Source organism: Maylandia zebra, linkage group LG14, assembly GCF_041146795.1.
Source record: "Maylandia zebra isolate NMK-2024a linkage group LG14, Mzebra_GT3a, whole genome shotgun sequence".
NCBI classification, from domain to species: domain Eukaryota; kingdom Metazoa; phylum Chordata; class Actinopteri; order Cichliformes; family Cichlidae; genus Maylandia; species Maylandia zebra.
In genome coordinates, this window is record NC_135180.1 from 18,973,932 (window position 1) to 18,989,550 (window position 15,619).

The window sequence follows — 15,619 nt, forward strand, 5'->3', positions numbered from 1 at the left end:
AACAGTAACATCGACCAGGCTCAAAATACAAGGCGGCCACATCACATCCACATGGTTGTGATTGTTTAAAAACACTAATGATTTTATCAACTTGGGAAAGTAAAGTAAAATACAAAATATGGAGAACATATATGTAGTTTTAGTAGTTTAGTAAAAAAAAAAAGGTATTCTAAGTTGCCCGATGAACTACTGAAGGGCATGTTTACTGAGACTCTGAATGTCTACATGACTGTGTGTGCATTAAGTCAACACGACAGTCTCACACCAGTTTATTAAAAGCTTGTGACATTTCAATTTTTTTTTGTTCCTGACCACAGTTTCCTCATATCTACATGTAAACAAAGTAGAAGATTTTTTTGTTTTGTTCTAAGAGAACTACATGACTACATTTTTGCCACTCATGCTATTTTTAATTCAGTTTTATTTATATAAAATCAGTTCATCACAACAGCAGCCAAGAGGCGCTTTAACTTCCTTAATAAAACTGCTCTGTTAAGTTTAGCCAGTAAAAGCACTTCAATCATTGTTTGGGTCAAACTACAACCGCTGCCCCTTTTTTCTTTTTCTTTTTTTAAAGACTTGTTGGTTGTCAGGGTGATGCGTCCTCGCTGAAAGCCTCACGACAGCATACGAGCTACAGGCTGCTCAAAGCATAATTCCAACTGAAATACAAGAATTTAAGAGGAATGCTGACTTTAATGGCAAAAAATGTGACAATTCATGTCCGTGTGAATAAAATAAAATTTAAAAAAAGTCTTTTCTCTCGTTTTACCACGAGACCAAGCTGGTTAGGAGTGGTTACGCCCACACGCAGAGTGAAGCAGCACAAAGGAGAGAAACTAACATGACTTAAAATGACAGCAAGATTACAGGAGAGAACCTCACACTGAGGTGGAGTTAAATGGGTACATAAATTCACAAGCCTTCTTTTCCTAGCATACGTGCTTTTTCATCCCTGCATTGGTGAATTTGAGTCCAGTGCTATTACTGTTCCTAGTTTGCTCGTTGTGAATTCTGCCGTGATGCAGAAATGATCATTAAAAACTCAGAACCGAGTGTTTGTGAAATGCCTTGAAAAGCCTGAACAAACTGCGCCTCCAATTTATCTTAATAATTTTCAGAAATGTTTTTATCTTCCTGATGAGTAATCTGTAACCGCGCAGTCTGGCAGCTGAGTAATGTGATGGTGTGAAATGAAAGTTAGTCAGTGTTAAGGTTAAGGTTGTCTAACACTTAATGTATTGAATAAATTACACACTGATGACATTTTAATTTAAAGAGGATCCATCACTGCTACTGCGGCACTGCAGCGCTGCGTAGAGATGCAATGAGTTTGTCCGTTTATGATGCGTGTTTAACCTAAAGCAAATACAGTTTCCTACATATTTAATGGTTATCAGAGTCACGTGCGGTTACAATTAAGTTACGAACCAAACCATGCTCATAAAAATTGACGGAGCATTACCATCACTCATGCAGTTACAATGTTGTTTAGAGCTGCACACAGACTCGAGTCGTTTAAAGGCAATATGAATTAAGTGATGATCTCAGCCTAAAGGGGCATTAATGGCGAAGGAGTGGGAAGCTAGCCAGTAGCAGCTGCTAGTGCCCATATAGCAGCAAATGCGTGCTCTGTTGGGGTTCATTGTGTGGTCCCCTCAGCAGATGGGACTACAGTTGTGCTTTCCTGATATGCATGTATAGATGGTTTAGGTTTGGTGATTGCAGGCTTTCTTGTAGTCCAAGCGTAAGAAAAAAAACATTTATTACATTGTTTGAAAGCATTAAATTCATCGTTCTGCTCATTCGGGATATCAATTTTTCAATCTTGTGCAGATTTGTGGTAATAAAGGTAATTATACAGTAATGCAATTTGATCTGATTGGGGGTAGGCGAGGAAGGAAGTCAACAAGGATTGTTCAACGTTGAGCAATTAAATAAAAAGATTTAAAAAAAAAAATAACCAAAAGAGTAGGAATGGTGAAATGAATGGGACTGATAATGAGCTCAGGGAAAAATAAATAAATGATTTGTAGTGTCAGCAAGATGTTTTTATTTAATGGAGTCTTTGAACACATGCATTGTTACTGAATTCAGAGATAATGATGTGTTTTTATAACAGCAGTAAAGATGTGATATATAATCATGCAAGAATCTATTAATTGCTTTAAATTTTGATTAAAGTACCTTTCAGAAAAAAAATGCTACTGGACGTATGGATTAAATTTAATTTCCTCAGCAGGGAGCGAAGATAGCGACTGAAATTGTTTTCTATTGTCTTAAATATTGAGTGTGGTACTCGAGCAGAGAGGGTGGGGGTTGTACTTTTCATCTGTGCCGCTTTTGAAGCTTCCTCCCCTTGTTCCCTCCCTGAGTTTGTTTTCCGTCTTTTGGAAGTCTAACCAAATATCAGGTATGCTTTGGCAAAGCTCTGTCAGCTTTGTTCCAGCCGAAACCCGAGACTCATTATCAGGGTTGTTTTGGTTTGGGTTTTTTTTTTTTTGTTTTTTTTGTTTGTTTGTTTTTGTGTGTGTGTGTGTGCTTGACTGCAGATATCTTACCCTTTACTCCACAGTGGTTAATTTATGGGGAAATTAAAATGTTTAGATTTTGTATCAGTGACAACAATGAATCGGCCAGACAAGCCAGCCTCCGTCTGATTAGAAAACGTGTCTTGGTCATTATTTCTCAAGACCGCTGAGGAGACAAAGTGTTTTCTATCAGCAGGGCTTTTGTGTGATTGTCACGCACCATTGTCCTTTAATGCCCTGCATGCATGTTAGTGCAAAGAATGAATGTGAGAGCATGTGTGTGTACACACACACACACACACACACACACACACACACACACACACACACACACACACAGACTTTTAGCCACAGAGCAGCGCCAGCATCTCTTTGTTCCCTTGTCCTTGTGTGAGAAAAGCGCTTTCATAAGCTCCACAGCAGCAGCAACTAGCTAGTAGCATGTTTGACCTTCAGGCTCCTCCAGGTGGCGGCTCAGAGGTACTACACCCCCAGAGATCAGAGCGGACATGAATGCAGCGGTCTGAGCCAGATTCCTTTACTGTCCCCAACGTCATGCTTTTCATCCAGTGACGTAGCGTCAGCTACAGGGGGGATACTATGTGAAATGATGTTGCAGCTCTGCTGTGGTTGTTGGTTTCAGCGTATACTGCAGAATATAATCTGTGAAAAAAAACCTGAAAATACCTCACATACAGTCAGTAGATGGCTTTTTCAATACACAGTGCAAAGCCCCTATCTTCAAAGCTCGTGCTTAAACTGGATAAATATACATAAACTGTCAGCTTTATTGTTTCAATATTCAAATCCCATCAAAAGATGGCAGTCGTCCCCATCTGGTGGATTTTATAGGAAATGCAAATAATGAGATGTGAGGATGAGTGCTAAAAGGGTGAGTCTGTACTCTCTTTGGTTGCTGCTGCTCCCCCTAAACATAGAAACACACACAACAATGAAATGTTTAAGGTATAGAGTTACTCATAAAAACCCAGTGTGAGAGCTCAACTGACTAAAGACAGTGTGGAGAATTCAATCTCATTATTCTAATGTGTTATTGACGTGTAAATAAGAAACTCTCCTAGATTTAAGAAGACCTCTTCTTGGTGAGCTGGTAAATTTATGTTGTATTTCTCTTTTCTTTCGTTGTATAGGATATACTCCAGCAGGAACTCCATACAAAGTGCCCCCCACTCAGTCAAATGGAGCCCCTCCTCCTTATACTCCGACCCCTACCCCGTACCCGACAGCTATGTACCCCATCCGCAGTGCCTACCCTCAGCAGAACCTATACACACAGGTGAGGATGTCTGGAGTGAGTGGAAAATGTTGATGGGGTTTGTTGCTGCAGCTGCTCGGCTGCCATAACCGTTTAACGCAGCCACTCCAGTAAATACATTTGTGCTGCCTGCTCAGTCTGCGTCGTTTTACTCTGTATTAAAAACAATTAGGCGAAGCGTTTGTGACAGTAAATGGTCTGTCACATGGCTGTTGATTCTCCTCGTTTAAATTCAGAGCACTTATCATGTTCATAGGTAGCTTCTGTTCTGCAGAATTGGACTGTTGAGTGAAAAGCGCATTTCTCCAGCCTACAGGGACACTGTTTGGATACAGAACATGTCACTCTCTACCATCAGCGAGGGCTAAAGAACCCTCTCTTTATTTTCTAATGTCCTTAGACAACCGTGACCTGGATGAATGAAAACACAGACATTTGACGTTGGCTGATTTTTGTTATGGCACACTTTAGCCGGTAGTAACACGCTTGGTTATCCAAAAATGCGGGGAAATAAACATTCGCTATTATTAAATTAGAAAACCGATTGAATTGAACTTGGTTTTGAGATTCAGTCGCACACAATAAAACAACAATAAGGCAATCATGTTGTTGTTTTGTAATTTGGTGCTTTGAAAAGTGCAGTGGAAAGAAGAGACGGCTTCAATTTCTGTCCATTTCAAAGTATTGTGTTTCAGTCTGTTTTGCTTGTTCTTGTAATGCAAAATCACTTGAAGAAGTTTCTTCTGCTAAGATGTTTTGTAATCATTGAAGGTTTTCCGATGTTTTGTCCTGACAGGGAGCGTACTACACCCAGCCAGTGTTTGCCGCTCAGCCACATGTGATCCATCACACCACCGTGGTGCAGCCTAACAGCATCCCCTCCACAGCCCTCTACCCGGCCCCTGTCCCTGTACCTGCTCCTCGCAACAACGGCATGGCTGCCATGGGGATGGTAGCTGGGACAACCATGGCCATGAGCGCAGGTATGAAAGCAACTGTGAACTCTTTCCATGTGGGCCTAATATGGTACCAACATAATAACTGTTCTTCACTCTCGACCATAATTTGTGATGGCTCTACTGGAGGAGACACAAATCCCTTTGGAGCTGTGTCAGGAGGGCATCTGATGTGTTTTTTTGTAGTAATCTTATTATTACGGCACTGATGAAAGCTTTTGAATTTGTTTGCTTAAAAAAATCTGTAGCATTAATTAAAGGATCGTTTTCTTCATCTTTGCCCCCCGAGAAGGTAAAGAAAAATGAAAATGTGTGATTTTGTTGCCCACCTGTGATGGGTGAAAGTGCAATAGCCCTGATAGTATCTGTGAAGATGGTGCAGGCCAATGCGTGTTGGTGTATTTTAAATGTTTTTAGCAAAGACCCTTTGTTACCTTTTTAGTCCTACCTTAAGTCCCTGGACTTAAAAAAACATTTTATTCTTTATTTTATTGCCTTTTTGCTGCAAAAAAACAAAAAGAAGTGCATGATTGGTAGATGCAGCTCAGGTACAAATTGATTTTGCATCCTTGGTGGTGTTTTCTTTGTGTAGGGACTCTGCTGACAACGCCACAACACCCCCCAATTGGAGCACACCCAGTTACTGTGCCAACCTACAGGCCCCAAGGGACACCTGGGTACAGCTACGTACCGCCTCACTGGTAGAGCCCATCCATCATGTAAGTATCTCCCCTCCTGATGTTTCAGATCCTCCTCTTTAAGATGTTTCTGTGCTCCATCTGGTGGTTCCTCCTTTTCTTCCCCTCCTCTCCACCTTTTCCTTTCCTCATCTCATCCCCGTCTCTCTCGACTTTAACAAACTGCGCTGCCTCGCCATTTTTTTCCCCTTCTTCCCTCAGAGGTCTGAGGCAGTCTTAACTCAATCACCTATGTGTTCCTCTGCTTTTCTTTCCCACCAGATCTGGAGTCCACCATCGTATGCAACTGCTCGAATCTTACCGCGAGCTCCCGTCAGTAATCACGGGAACTCTGCATCTGTCTGCAAGAACAAAACTAAAGTGCAACAGCCACTTTACTATCATTGTTATTATGCGACATTCTCTAACATTTTTACAAAAGCTGCTTTTTCTTTGTTTTCTTTTTCTTTTTTCCTTTTCATCTGCCAACCAATCATTATCTTATTTTGTATTGTTATTTTATTTCATTTCCTCATTTTCCTTTGCTGTGGCTGTCATTGGAACTCCAGAAGGACTCTTGACCAATCACGGGTGTCGAGCGCTCCTGTTACTGTGTTGTGCTGGTGTGTGTATGTGTGCGTGTGTGTGTGTGTGTGTGTGTGTGTGTGTGTTTCTGCCTGCTGCAACTCAGCTGGCTGGAGAATATTGGGCACTTATTCTTCTTCATCTCCATTGGTCACAAAGACTTATTGACTTATGCTGCCAAATTTTTTAATGACTAGATATCAGCACAGGGTTTCAACACAACTAGGATTTTAGTTTTACAGATTGTTGATTTTTAATGTTCCTTCTTTTTGCTACACTCAGATGAGTTACCTTACTTTGCAGTCTCTCCCCCCAAATTCTTCCTCATCCTTTTTCAGTTTGATCTCGGTCGTCTTCCAGTGTAGCTGTGTCCAGCAGTAGTTTGTCATCCCGGTTGTTACGCCTCCATAGGAGTGCTATGAGCACTGACCAGCCATCACCTGTAATGCTACGCGTCACATTTTTTGTCTGCTTTAGCATTGTACCTAGTACAAACATCATGCTACATACTATGCAGGCTAGTATGTTGTAACACTATCAAAATTTTATCCTAGCTATAGAGGACGTTCCTGGGTGGTTTGGGTCATGTCAGCTTTCTTTCTGTGGTTAGAGTAGGTAAGTACATTTAAAACCTTAAAAAAATACAGCTATACTAACAGTGACAACAGCTTGGACGGTCGTGCACACTTTCTGACACACACACACACACACACACACACACACAAACAGGGGCTCCTGTTGTGTTTTGGGAAACACCGTCACTTAGTGGCGCTTATTGTACAGTACCTCCAGTTATGTTTTAGCTGGTGGACACACACACACGCACACACACGCACACATGGATTTCTGGGGTGTGCATGGGAGACACAGCCAGCAGTGATGGAGTTTAAAGGGATCGGTGGTGATGTCGGAGGAGAGCCGGAAGGAATGAGAACAGTAGACAAGATGACATATTCACAGCTGTCATCTTAAGGCACAAGAGAGTTAAGTTTGTTACTCGCCTGCAAGGAGGTGCACAAACAGACGGCTCTTTTGTGCTGTATGTGATGCACATTGATTTTTCTCACTGTGAATATATCATCTTGTCCTCCTCCTTCCATTTTCCAGACGAGGACTAATAACCAAACGGCCTGCAGATGAGAGCCCAGACTATTGAATTTTTTATTAAATAATGGGCCTGTCAGATAAATATCATTGGATAGATGAATAGAATTCAATCTAGTCCATCCGTCTAAATGTTATGCACATCACAGCCTTCTGATTGGACGCAGTCTGTTAATAATCTGTTCAGCATATAAGGTCCATGTTGCAGCACGGCTTTTTAGTCATGTAGCTTGAAGTGCCCAGTTACGCTTGTATTCACAATTATTTTTTCCACTTCATTGATTTTAAAGTTAAACAAATTAAAAACAACAACAACAACATGTTTTTTTTAGTCACACATTAGTTCCCACAGTGCTTCAGCAACTTTGTCATTCTCTCTCCGAAACACTCTGTTTTGGCTCCTGGCTCTTGAAATCTTCACTGTACCCAGACTGTATAAAAGATGGATGGATACTGTGACGTCTCATGTTTGTTTAAGCCCCATTTTGCAAAAGAATGGATGTTACAAGGAGTCGTGGGTCTGACTGGGAAACTGTATTTTATTGGTTTTTGATTGGCAAGTCATTAGCCCATGGGCAAGCAAATAATCATCATTTTAAAAAAATAAAAAAATAAATAAAATCACCAAGATTTACAGAACAGACTTTTTTGTTCAGTGTGACTCAAAGTGAGTTGATGAGCCTGTGAACTTCTTTAGGACCACAAGTGTTTTTGCAGCCACAGCTATCGCCATCTGCTGGTCTTTAGATAGAATGCAGATTTAAAGGAGTTTGACAATCAAACTTGGTCACATTCATAACTGGATGCTCCTCTAAGAGCCATCAAATACTAACAAACTTTTAGCTTCAGCCAGATTTTCTCATCTCTGAACTTTAATGTCAGGAAATTGAAAATATGACAGTCTTGTTAGATGTTTTTGTGGAATTATTTCACCCATTTCTTCTTGTGTTTTTATGTTAGAAAGAAGAACTTTATTGGTAATTTGTCTACAGTCAAATACAATACAGATCGAGTAAATATTTATACCTGTGCGCCATGCTAAAATGAAACATGTAGGGTTCATTATTGTTGTGGAGACAAATGTAATTCAGCAGAAACTGATCATTTTGTACAAGAACTCAACAAAAAGGTCATAATAGGCGAGTAGGTGGGGTGTTTGTTTGTTTTTTCACTTCTTGGTTTCTAGGCCAAGATTATGGCTGTTACATAGTGACATAGATATGTAACACAAGAAGAGCCTGGGCTACAGCCAAAGCATTTCCATGGCAGTGTTTTCAGGGAGAGAATGACTCCATTCGGTGAGAACATTGGGCTATGTAAGCAAATCTAAACACAGATACGTAATAGCGGCACTTTAAGTCTTTGTGTATTGGTCCTCGTCAGTGTGGGGTAGTCGTGATCGTGGTGGGATTTACTTTTAGGTGAGGCCTGTGGCATTTTTTCAGGATTTACAAGAAGAAAAAAGCTCAAAGGAGAACTTCACATTCCTGTGAGGGTAGATTGGTCTTTTAAAAAAAGCATTTAGCGCACGGGTATGTGGATGAAGTGGTTTGATATTGCAATAAAATAAGAGGGGAATGCCTCCAACTTTAACGTACAGTAATTATTTTATCAGCATTTTGAATTGATTTTCTTTTTTGGGGGGGTTTAAATAAACAAATGCATATTGTTGTAATCTCTAAATATGGATTCAAGGCTCCGTATGCAGCCGCCTTTCAATAATTATTACAGTTACTGCTAAGAAAAGTAGACATATCAAATTTTTTTTGAAGTATTGAATAACATTGTGAGGAAATATTGCACAACATAAGACAAAAAAAAGAAACTTGACTATACTACTATAATTTAATGCTAAGTAACAGGTACCTAGACTTTGTAGTGCAAGACGGAGGAAGAAGCAATTTATATCCTAATTAAAAATAAAACAATAAGGTCGAGTGTTTGAGGTATTCTTAGTCCAGATGTTTGTACACTAGTATGTTAATTCTCAAGAAAATATCGCATAATTCCGCTGTCGGAAGAAAAGCGCCTACGTTTGGGCCCCGTTTTTAAAGCGACTCTTGTATTTTAGCCGATATCAAGTGGGTGTTTTTAGCATGAGAGTGAGGAAATGACGCCGCTTAAGGATCTTGTACATTTTAATTTAAAGCTGGTGAAACTTCACAAGTTCACAAACTACATTTTCTTGCGACAGCAGTGATGTTACTCCATTAGGATTTATTTAACCAACCACTACTTTTTGTCAGTATTTCTCAGTTAAATCTTGTTTCCTTTCTTCTTCTTCTTTCCCTATGGTCAATTGAGCATAATGGGTATGCATAATATTCAGGTGTATTTCACTATAGCATTGGATTTCTAAGTTTAAAAAACATGCAGTATATTTATACAGCAAGTGGTACAGTAATGTATTTCTAGCTAAGCATGGTTGCATCAGTGTGGCAGCTACTGTTTGTGCTTTTAATATATATATATATATATTATTTTTTGTTTTTGTTTTACCTCTTCTGCATCTGTCCGCTTCATATCCGTTTCTATAGGAGGGAGTGGAGTTCACACAAGGTCTTTACATAAAACTGTGGGATTTCTTATCACCAGATTCCCATTGAAATTACAGACGTTACGATATGTTACAAAAAAAAGCTAAAAAAGAGGATCGGTGACAGAACTGAAATGGATGCCTTTAGAATCAGTTTTCCTTTTTTTCTGTCCGTTTCTGTTTTGTGGGTTCAAAGAATTGTATTGAATGATGTCTTGAAAACCCTCAGCCTCTGTGCCCTTTGTTCTGTGCCATATTTCACCAGTTGTTGTTCGATAAATATTACTTTGTTCTCCTAAGTGGTGAATTCTGAGTCCTCGTTGCGTCTGGCTTCATGTGAATCTGTTTAGTTTTGGGGTTTTTTCCCATATTGCTGTCCTGTTTCTCACGCTGTTGATGCATATTGTCTGCCTGACTCTTAACTTTTGCTCCTCTCCTCTCTGGGTTTACCCCCGTTTTCACTTTGTGCCCACTCGGCATTCCATTACACATCTGGTTTCATCACATTCAGGGATGCAAAATGATGTCGGATCATATATTGTTTCCTCCCGTCTTCACTCTTAGCACTTGTTTTTTGTTTTTTTTTTAACTCTCATACCTTTCTGTGCCAACCTGCCTAAAGTTTGCACCCCTCACCTCCCCGTCTGAACTGCAGAAGCGATGGTTGTTACATCGACGCCTTTTTAAACACTAGATGTCGCTGGTGACAAAGTCTAATGTGGCATCTGTGTCTGATGGCTTTGAGCCTTTTTAATCATTTGCATGTAAAACTCACAATTAAATGTCACCTTTGAACACTTTCTCAAATTGCTGTAGGTTTATTGGGAGATAGTTTTAGATGTCTGGACAACCAGAACATCACTAAAAATACAGACCTGTATTTTTGACCTTTTTTTTTGATTGTGGAACAAAGTTCAAAAACAAATTATTTTGTTTTAATGTGGAGACCCAGTGAAGAGGCTGGGAACAGTTTCAGTTTTGTTTAGTTTTTTTCCAGAGTGATGAAACTGCTTCCTCATTTCACTCCATTCCTTGTTTCATTTATTTCAATTTGCACTTAAGTGAAAATGGGCAGTTGCACACTTTGCAGCGTGAGGGGAGCGGGTGTGCAAACTTGTCTTAACCGTGACTCTGCTTCACCGCGTCATCCGTCAACCTGTAGATTTCCAAACCTTTTTTGCTTTTATTTTCTTTCTTTTTTTTATCTTGACAGTGAAAATGTGACTAGAAGCATTTCATAACACCTATCCTCTCTTCCATTTCCCCTCCCCTTCTCTCTCTCTTTTTTTTTTTTTTTGTTGTTTTTTGTTTTTGCCTTGCAGTTGCAAAGTCTTAGTTTTTCACAAGTATAAACTAAAACACTACTATCAAAGTGAATAGTAGGCTCTTAAATGTCTTCAATGTTCTGCCGCAGCTTTTTAATTTCAACTTGTCAGAGATATCTCTTAGTTTGATTTGACACTAAATGTGATGCAAAAAGTGGAAATTCCTTGTCTTCCAAAAAAAACAACAAAAAAACAAAAGAAGAAGAAAAAAAAAAACTGCTTGCATCCCTCTGGATCAAGTACGATGAACAACCCCATCTTTGGAAGTTTTAGTTTGGTACCCAGTTTGCACATGCTATGGTATATCTGTTACCGTAAGGTTGTGTTTGAAACTGAAGCCCAACGTCTGTTCAGCGTTGAGAGAAGTGAATTGTATGTTAGCTATTTGGTCCAGAGTGAAGGACCTGCGTCAGGCTTGTGATATGAAGTGTAAATCTGTTTTCTTTTTTTTTTTCTTTTTTAAATTTCCTCTTTTTTTTTCTTTTTTTTTTATTATTGTTTTTTTTTTTTTGTTGTTGAGGGTTTTGTTTTGTTTTGTTTTTTTAAAAGATCAGTTAGTGATCTTAGTACTATAACTAAGCCAAGTTTGTAATTGTATATTTACTGTAAAATGTAGAACATTGAATAACTATTAAAATTTTCCTATAAAAGGAAGACTTATTGTGTGTGTGGGGCCTTTTTTTTCCTGGTTGTGTTGTCATGATATAATTTTTTTTATTGTTGGGTATATTTTATAAAACACTGTTTTTTGAGATTCATCAAAATATGCACAAAGAGAGAAATCAAGTCATAAACCCTCACCTAATTCTAGTGTTTTATTCATCATAACTTTAGCAGGTCTTAACATTACGTAAGTACAACCTCAGATGAAAGCCATAAAACTACGTACGCCCTTACTGATTCTATAGTAATTAGGAGGGTAATTAACTGCCACATGCTTCTAATCAAGTCCACTCATCAAATATGAGCACAACTATAAACGCAGAAGTTTTGGCAGTTTGCTGGCCTGAAGCATTTAGGTGTGTCACAACAGTGCCAAGCAGGAAAGATGGCAGCAATGGAAGCAATTGTTGCTGTGTGTTAGTCTGGGAAGAGTTTTAACGTCATTTCCCAACAATGTTTTTTTTTTTTTTTTCTTTGCCGCCTGTCCCATTTGGTTCTTTAGCCATCAGAATTGTTGTCTGAAGACCAACAAGGATACCCAATGGATTTACTTTGCCAAATGGATCATCGTGGCATTGCCGTATTGGTCCATTTGGTCGATCTTTGTTTTTATTATTTATTATATTTTATTTTCAGATGTTACAGACGGGACAGACATGAGTGAGAGATAGGAAAGGGAGAAAGAAAGAGGAAGGAAAGGAAAAACAGAAGGGGAGAGGGACAGTGAGAAAGGGGGGGAGAAAAAAAATAAAAATCTCCTGGATCACCTGTTGAGAGAAGAATAGAAAACAAGCAAAAAAAAGACAAAAAAAAAAACAAAGCAACATACTAAACAACACCATCGCATTAATCTAGCTAAGTGTAAACAGCAGTAAATACTAAATATTCAATGTTGTTGTGCAGCACGCAGGACAGATGTGCTTCGAAGTAGCAGCCAAGAAAGGTGTAATTTGGGTCTACGAGCAGTGAACACCCGTGTGCATACCTGTGTGGATCAGCGCGCTTGTATTCCAAAGGCTTCTCCATGTAACGATCTGCTAGGGAGTGTGGGGGGGCCACAGCCCCGTCCTCCAGGGTGTGAAGCAGGTATGGAGGAGATCAAAACTCCAGACATCCAGAGGCCCCCAGAACACAAGAAACCATGGAAGACCAACAGAGGGGCAGCCGCGCCACTGTTCCAGTAAGAGCTGAGGAGAGTCCCAGATGAGGGTTCACTCAGCAGCCGCGGAGCAGAAGCCAGGGGGAGTTGCAGTGACGCGCCCGTGAGCTCCGCCGGGCCCCAGCTGTGCCTGAGTGACCGAGCCCCAGGCCGAGAGGCCGGGGGCACCCCACCCCCGAAGGGGCCCGAGCGAGCCCCAGGCTCCAGGCCCCGATAAGCGGCCGCCAAGGAGTGAGCCGGTGTGTACCTGGACGCCCACCCCCAGACACAAGGAACCACCAACGCACCGACACCTGAGGGAGTCCGCCACCGGCAGGGGAAGTGGTGGTAGGTGGAGATAGGCCTCCAAACCTTGGAGGGCCTGAGGTGTCCCCAGAGAGGTGGCGTCTGATACCCAGCCTGACATATAGACACAGACATACAGGCACACACAGACACAAACATCCATTCCCCCCCCCCCATGCTCTCATATGCACTCACTCCACACTCAACCAACGTGGAGACAGACATAAAGAGACGCTGTACACACGATCACGATCACACTCCCCCAAGCGTACTCTACAAACCGGGTCTAGGTACCCTTGCCCCTGGAGGGGGGAACTGCACCCAGACCCAGGTGGTGTTTCCCAACAATGTTAAGTCCATCATTCACAAGCGCAAAACATTCAAGACAGTTGCAAGTCTTTCCAGTCCCAGCAAATTCACTACTTCCAGTTTTCCAAAACCCCATAAACCACAAAATGCTCAATTAAAAAACAAAAGCAGAACAAAAACAAATTGTATGTGAAAAAATGTTTATCTTGTGTATGCAGATTGCAGGCAGTGAGCAAGAGCTTCTTCATTTAGAATGAGTATGATTTATGAATTGGAGAAGTGAAGTGCAGATGTTTGGTCTTAATGCACAAATTTCTCATACCAGCTGTCAAGCACAGTGGTGGAGAGGTGATGATTTGGGCTTGCTGGGCACCTTCATTATTTCAACCATGAACTTCTCTGTAAACCAAAGTATTCTAAAGTCAAATATGAGGCAACTTAAGCCAGCTAAAGCTTGGCTTAAGTTAGGAGATGGAGCAGAACAATGACGCATCAACAAATGCCTGCAAAACCTCAATGAACTGAAGCAACATTATTATATCCCCCATGATAATCTTAGAGGCTGATTGGCTTAGTTATTGCTAGAGGTGGTTGTACAAGCTGTTGTATTATGGGATGCACTCAGTTTTTCACACACTGCTGCATTTTAACCTAAAATGCTAAATAAATGCGTTACAGGTCATGTGTTGTTCATCTGATCGTTCATCACCAGATCGTTTTTTCTCGTACATCCTGTTGTATCACACCTTACAACTAAAAGAGGGTGTGTTTTCTTTATGACTGTATTTCTCTGCATGTCCAGGCAGACAAAAAGAAGGAAAAAACCCCCACCTGCTTATGTTTCTGGAAATTTTCTCCTAAATTGGAGTAATGGGTGACGATCTAGCTCGCTTTGTTGTACTAAGCTCTGGGTGTGACGTTTTCTAGCTGTAGATGTCTGCATGTGAACAAAACTAATCTTTGTCTTACTATACTTCCCATTTCTATTGTGTAACTCCTCAAGTTAAAAATGGAAATGCACAAAATTGTAGCCATAATAGCAAATAGTGCATTGTACCTTCTGTTTTTATCATTAATTTCTCCTTTTCGTTTTGTCTTGATGCTTTTTTCCCCCTCCCACAAAAGTACCTTCAAAAAAGTGGAAGAATGAGGATGCGTTATTTCCCGTGTAGCAAAAAAAAAAAAAAAAGAGATAGTGAAAGAATACTCAACTCTTTCACTTCTCTGTAAGCCCACAGAGATCTGACTGGCTTGAGCAATACAACCACCAGTCAGGCGTGCACTGAGCAAACACTGACACCTCTTTTATGCACAATGCCCCACCAAACACACACACAAGGCCTTGAGTAATAAGTGCACAAGGGGAAAAAAAGGTGTGTCAAAATATATTTGGGCTTTAATGGTAATGATCACGGTGGCCATTGCAAATCCAAATAACTGATGCCTTATTAGGAATGTTGATTCCATCTTCCTCTGCATGGACCTTTGCAGGATTGAGCAACAATCCAGAGAAAGTGGAGTGGAGATTTGTCACAGCTTTGTCTCTCCTCTTCCTGGAGAGAAACACTTGCATACTTGTCTCACGCATGCATTTATGAGTTTCTTTATTTATCACTATTTATTAAGGGAAGAAAGATGTCAGAACATACTTGGATTCTAAGTTTCCAAGATTCCCCCGGTCATAAATTGTGAATTAACTTAAATTAACCACACTTTATGAGAACTTGAGTTTAATTTCACTTGCCATATCCGTGTCTGATTATTGCCAGACCTGTAAAATCAAGAAATCATTGAAACAGAACCTGCCTGACAAAGTGAGGTGGGCTAAAAAAAAAAATCTTAAAAAGCAGAAAACTGTCCTACAGTCTTTAAGAAATGAAGTCAGTGTTGTCTGTTAGTCCAGAAATGTGTACAAAGCCACTTCTACGTCTTTGGGAGTCCAGCAAATCAAAGTGAGAGGCTTTATCAACACATGGAGAAAACCTGGAACAGTGGTGAACTTTGACTCCACCCATCAAGGAGACATCTAAAATACATCTAAAGAACTGCAGACCTTACTCATTAGTTGTTACTCTGACAGTTAAGGTGAGTTCTTAACTCAACAATAAGAAGGAGACTAGGAACTTGAACTTTGGTGGTAATGCTCTAGGGCTGCTTTGATGCTTCAGACCTGGATGACTTGCTGTAATTGATGGAACCATGAATTCCGCTCT

At 40.3% G+C, this 15,619-nt stretch overlaps 1 protein-coding gene across 2 annotated transcripts in view; it reads left to right on the plus strand.

Moving 5' to 3' along the window:
* fam168a (family with sequence similarity 168 member A) overlaps positions 1–11,650 on the plus strand; it is a 44,871-nt gene extending 33,221 nt beyond the window's left edge. For both annotated transcript variants that reach the window (XM_004543856.6, XM_004543858.6), the window contains 4 exons: positions 3,683–3,828; positions 4,604–4,790; positions 5,356–5,482; positions 5,723–11,650. In XM_004543856.6, coding sequence (XP_004543913.1) covers positions 3,683–3,828; positions 4,604–4,790; positions 5,356–5,468 — 446 coding nt within the window. In that variant the 3' untranslated portion in view covers positions 5,469–5,482; positions 5,723–11,650. The remainder of the gene's footprint in view (positions 1–3,682; positions 3,829–4,603; positions 4,791–5,355; positions 5,483–5,722) is intronic.
* Positions 11,651–15,619: the final 3,969 nt, after the last annotated feature.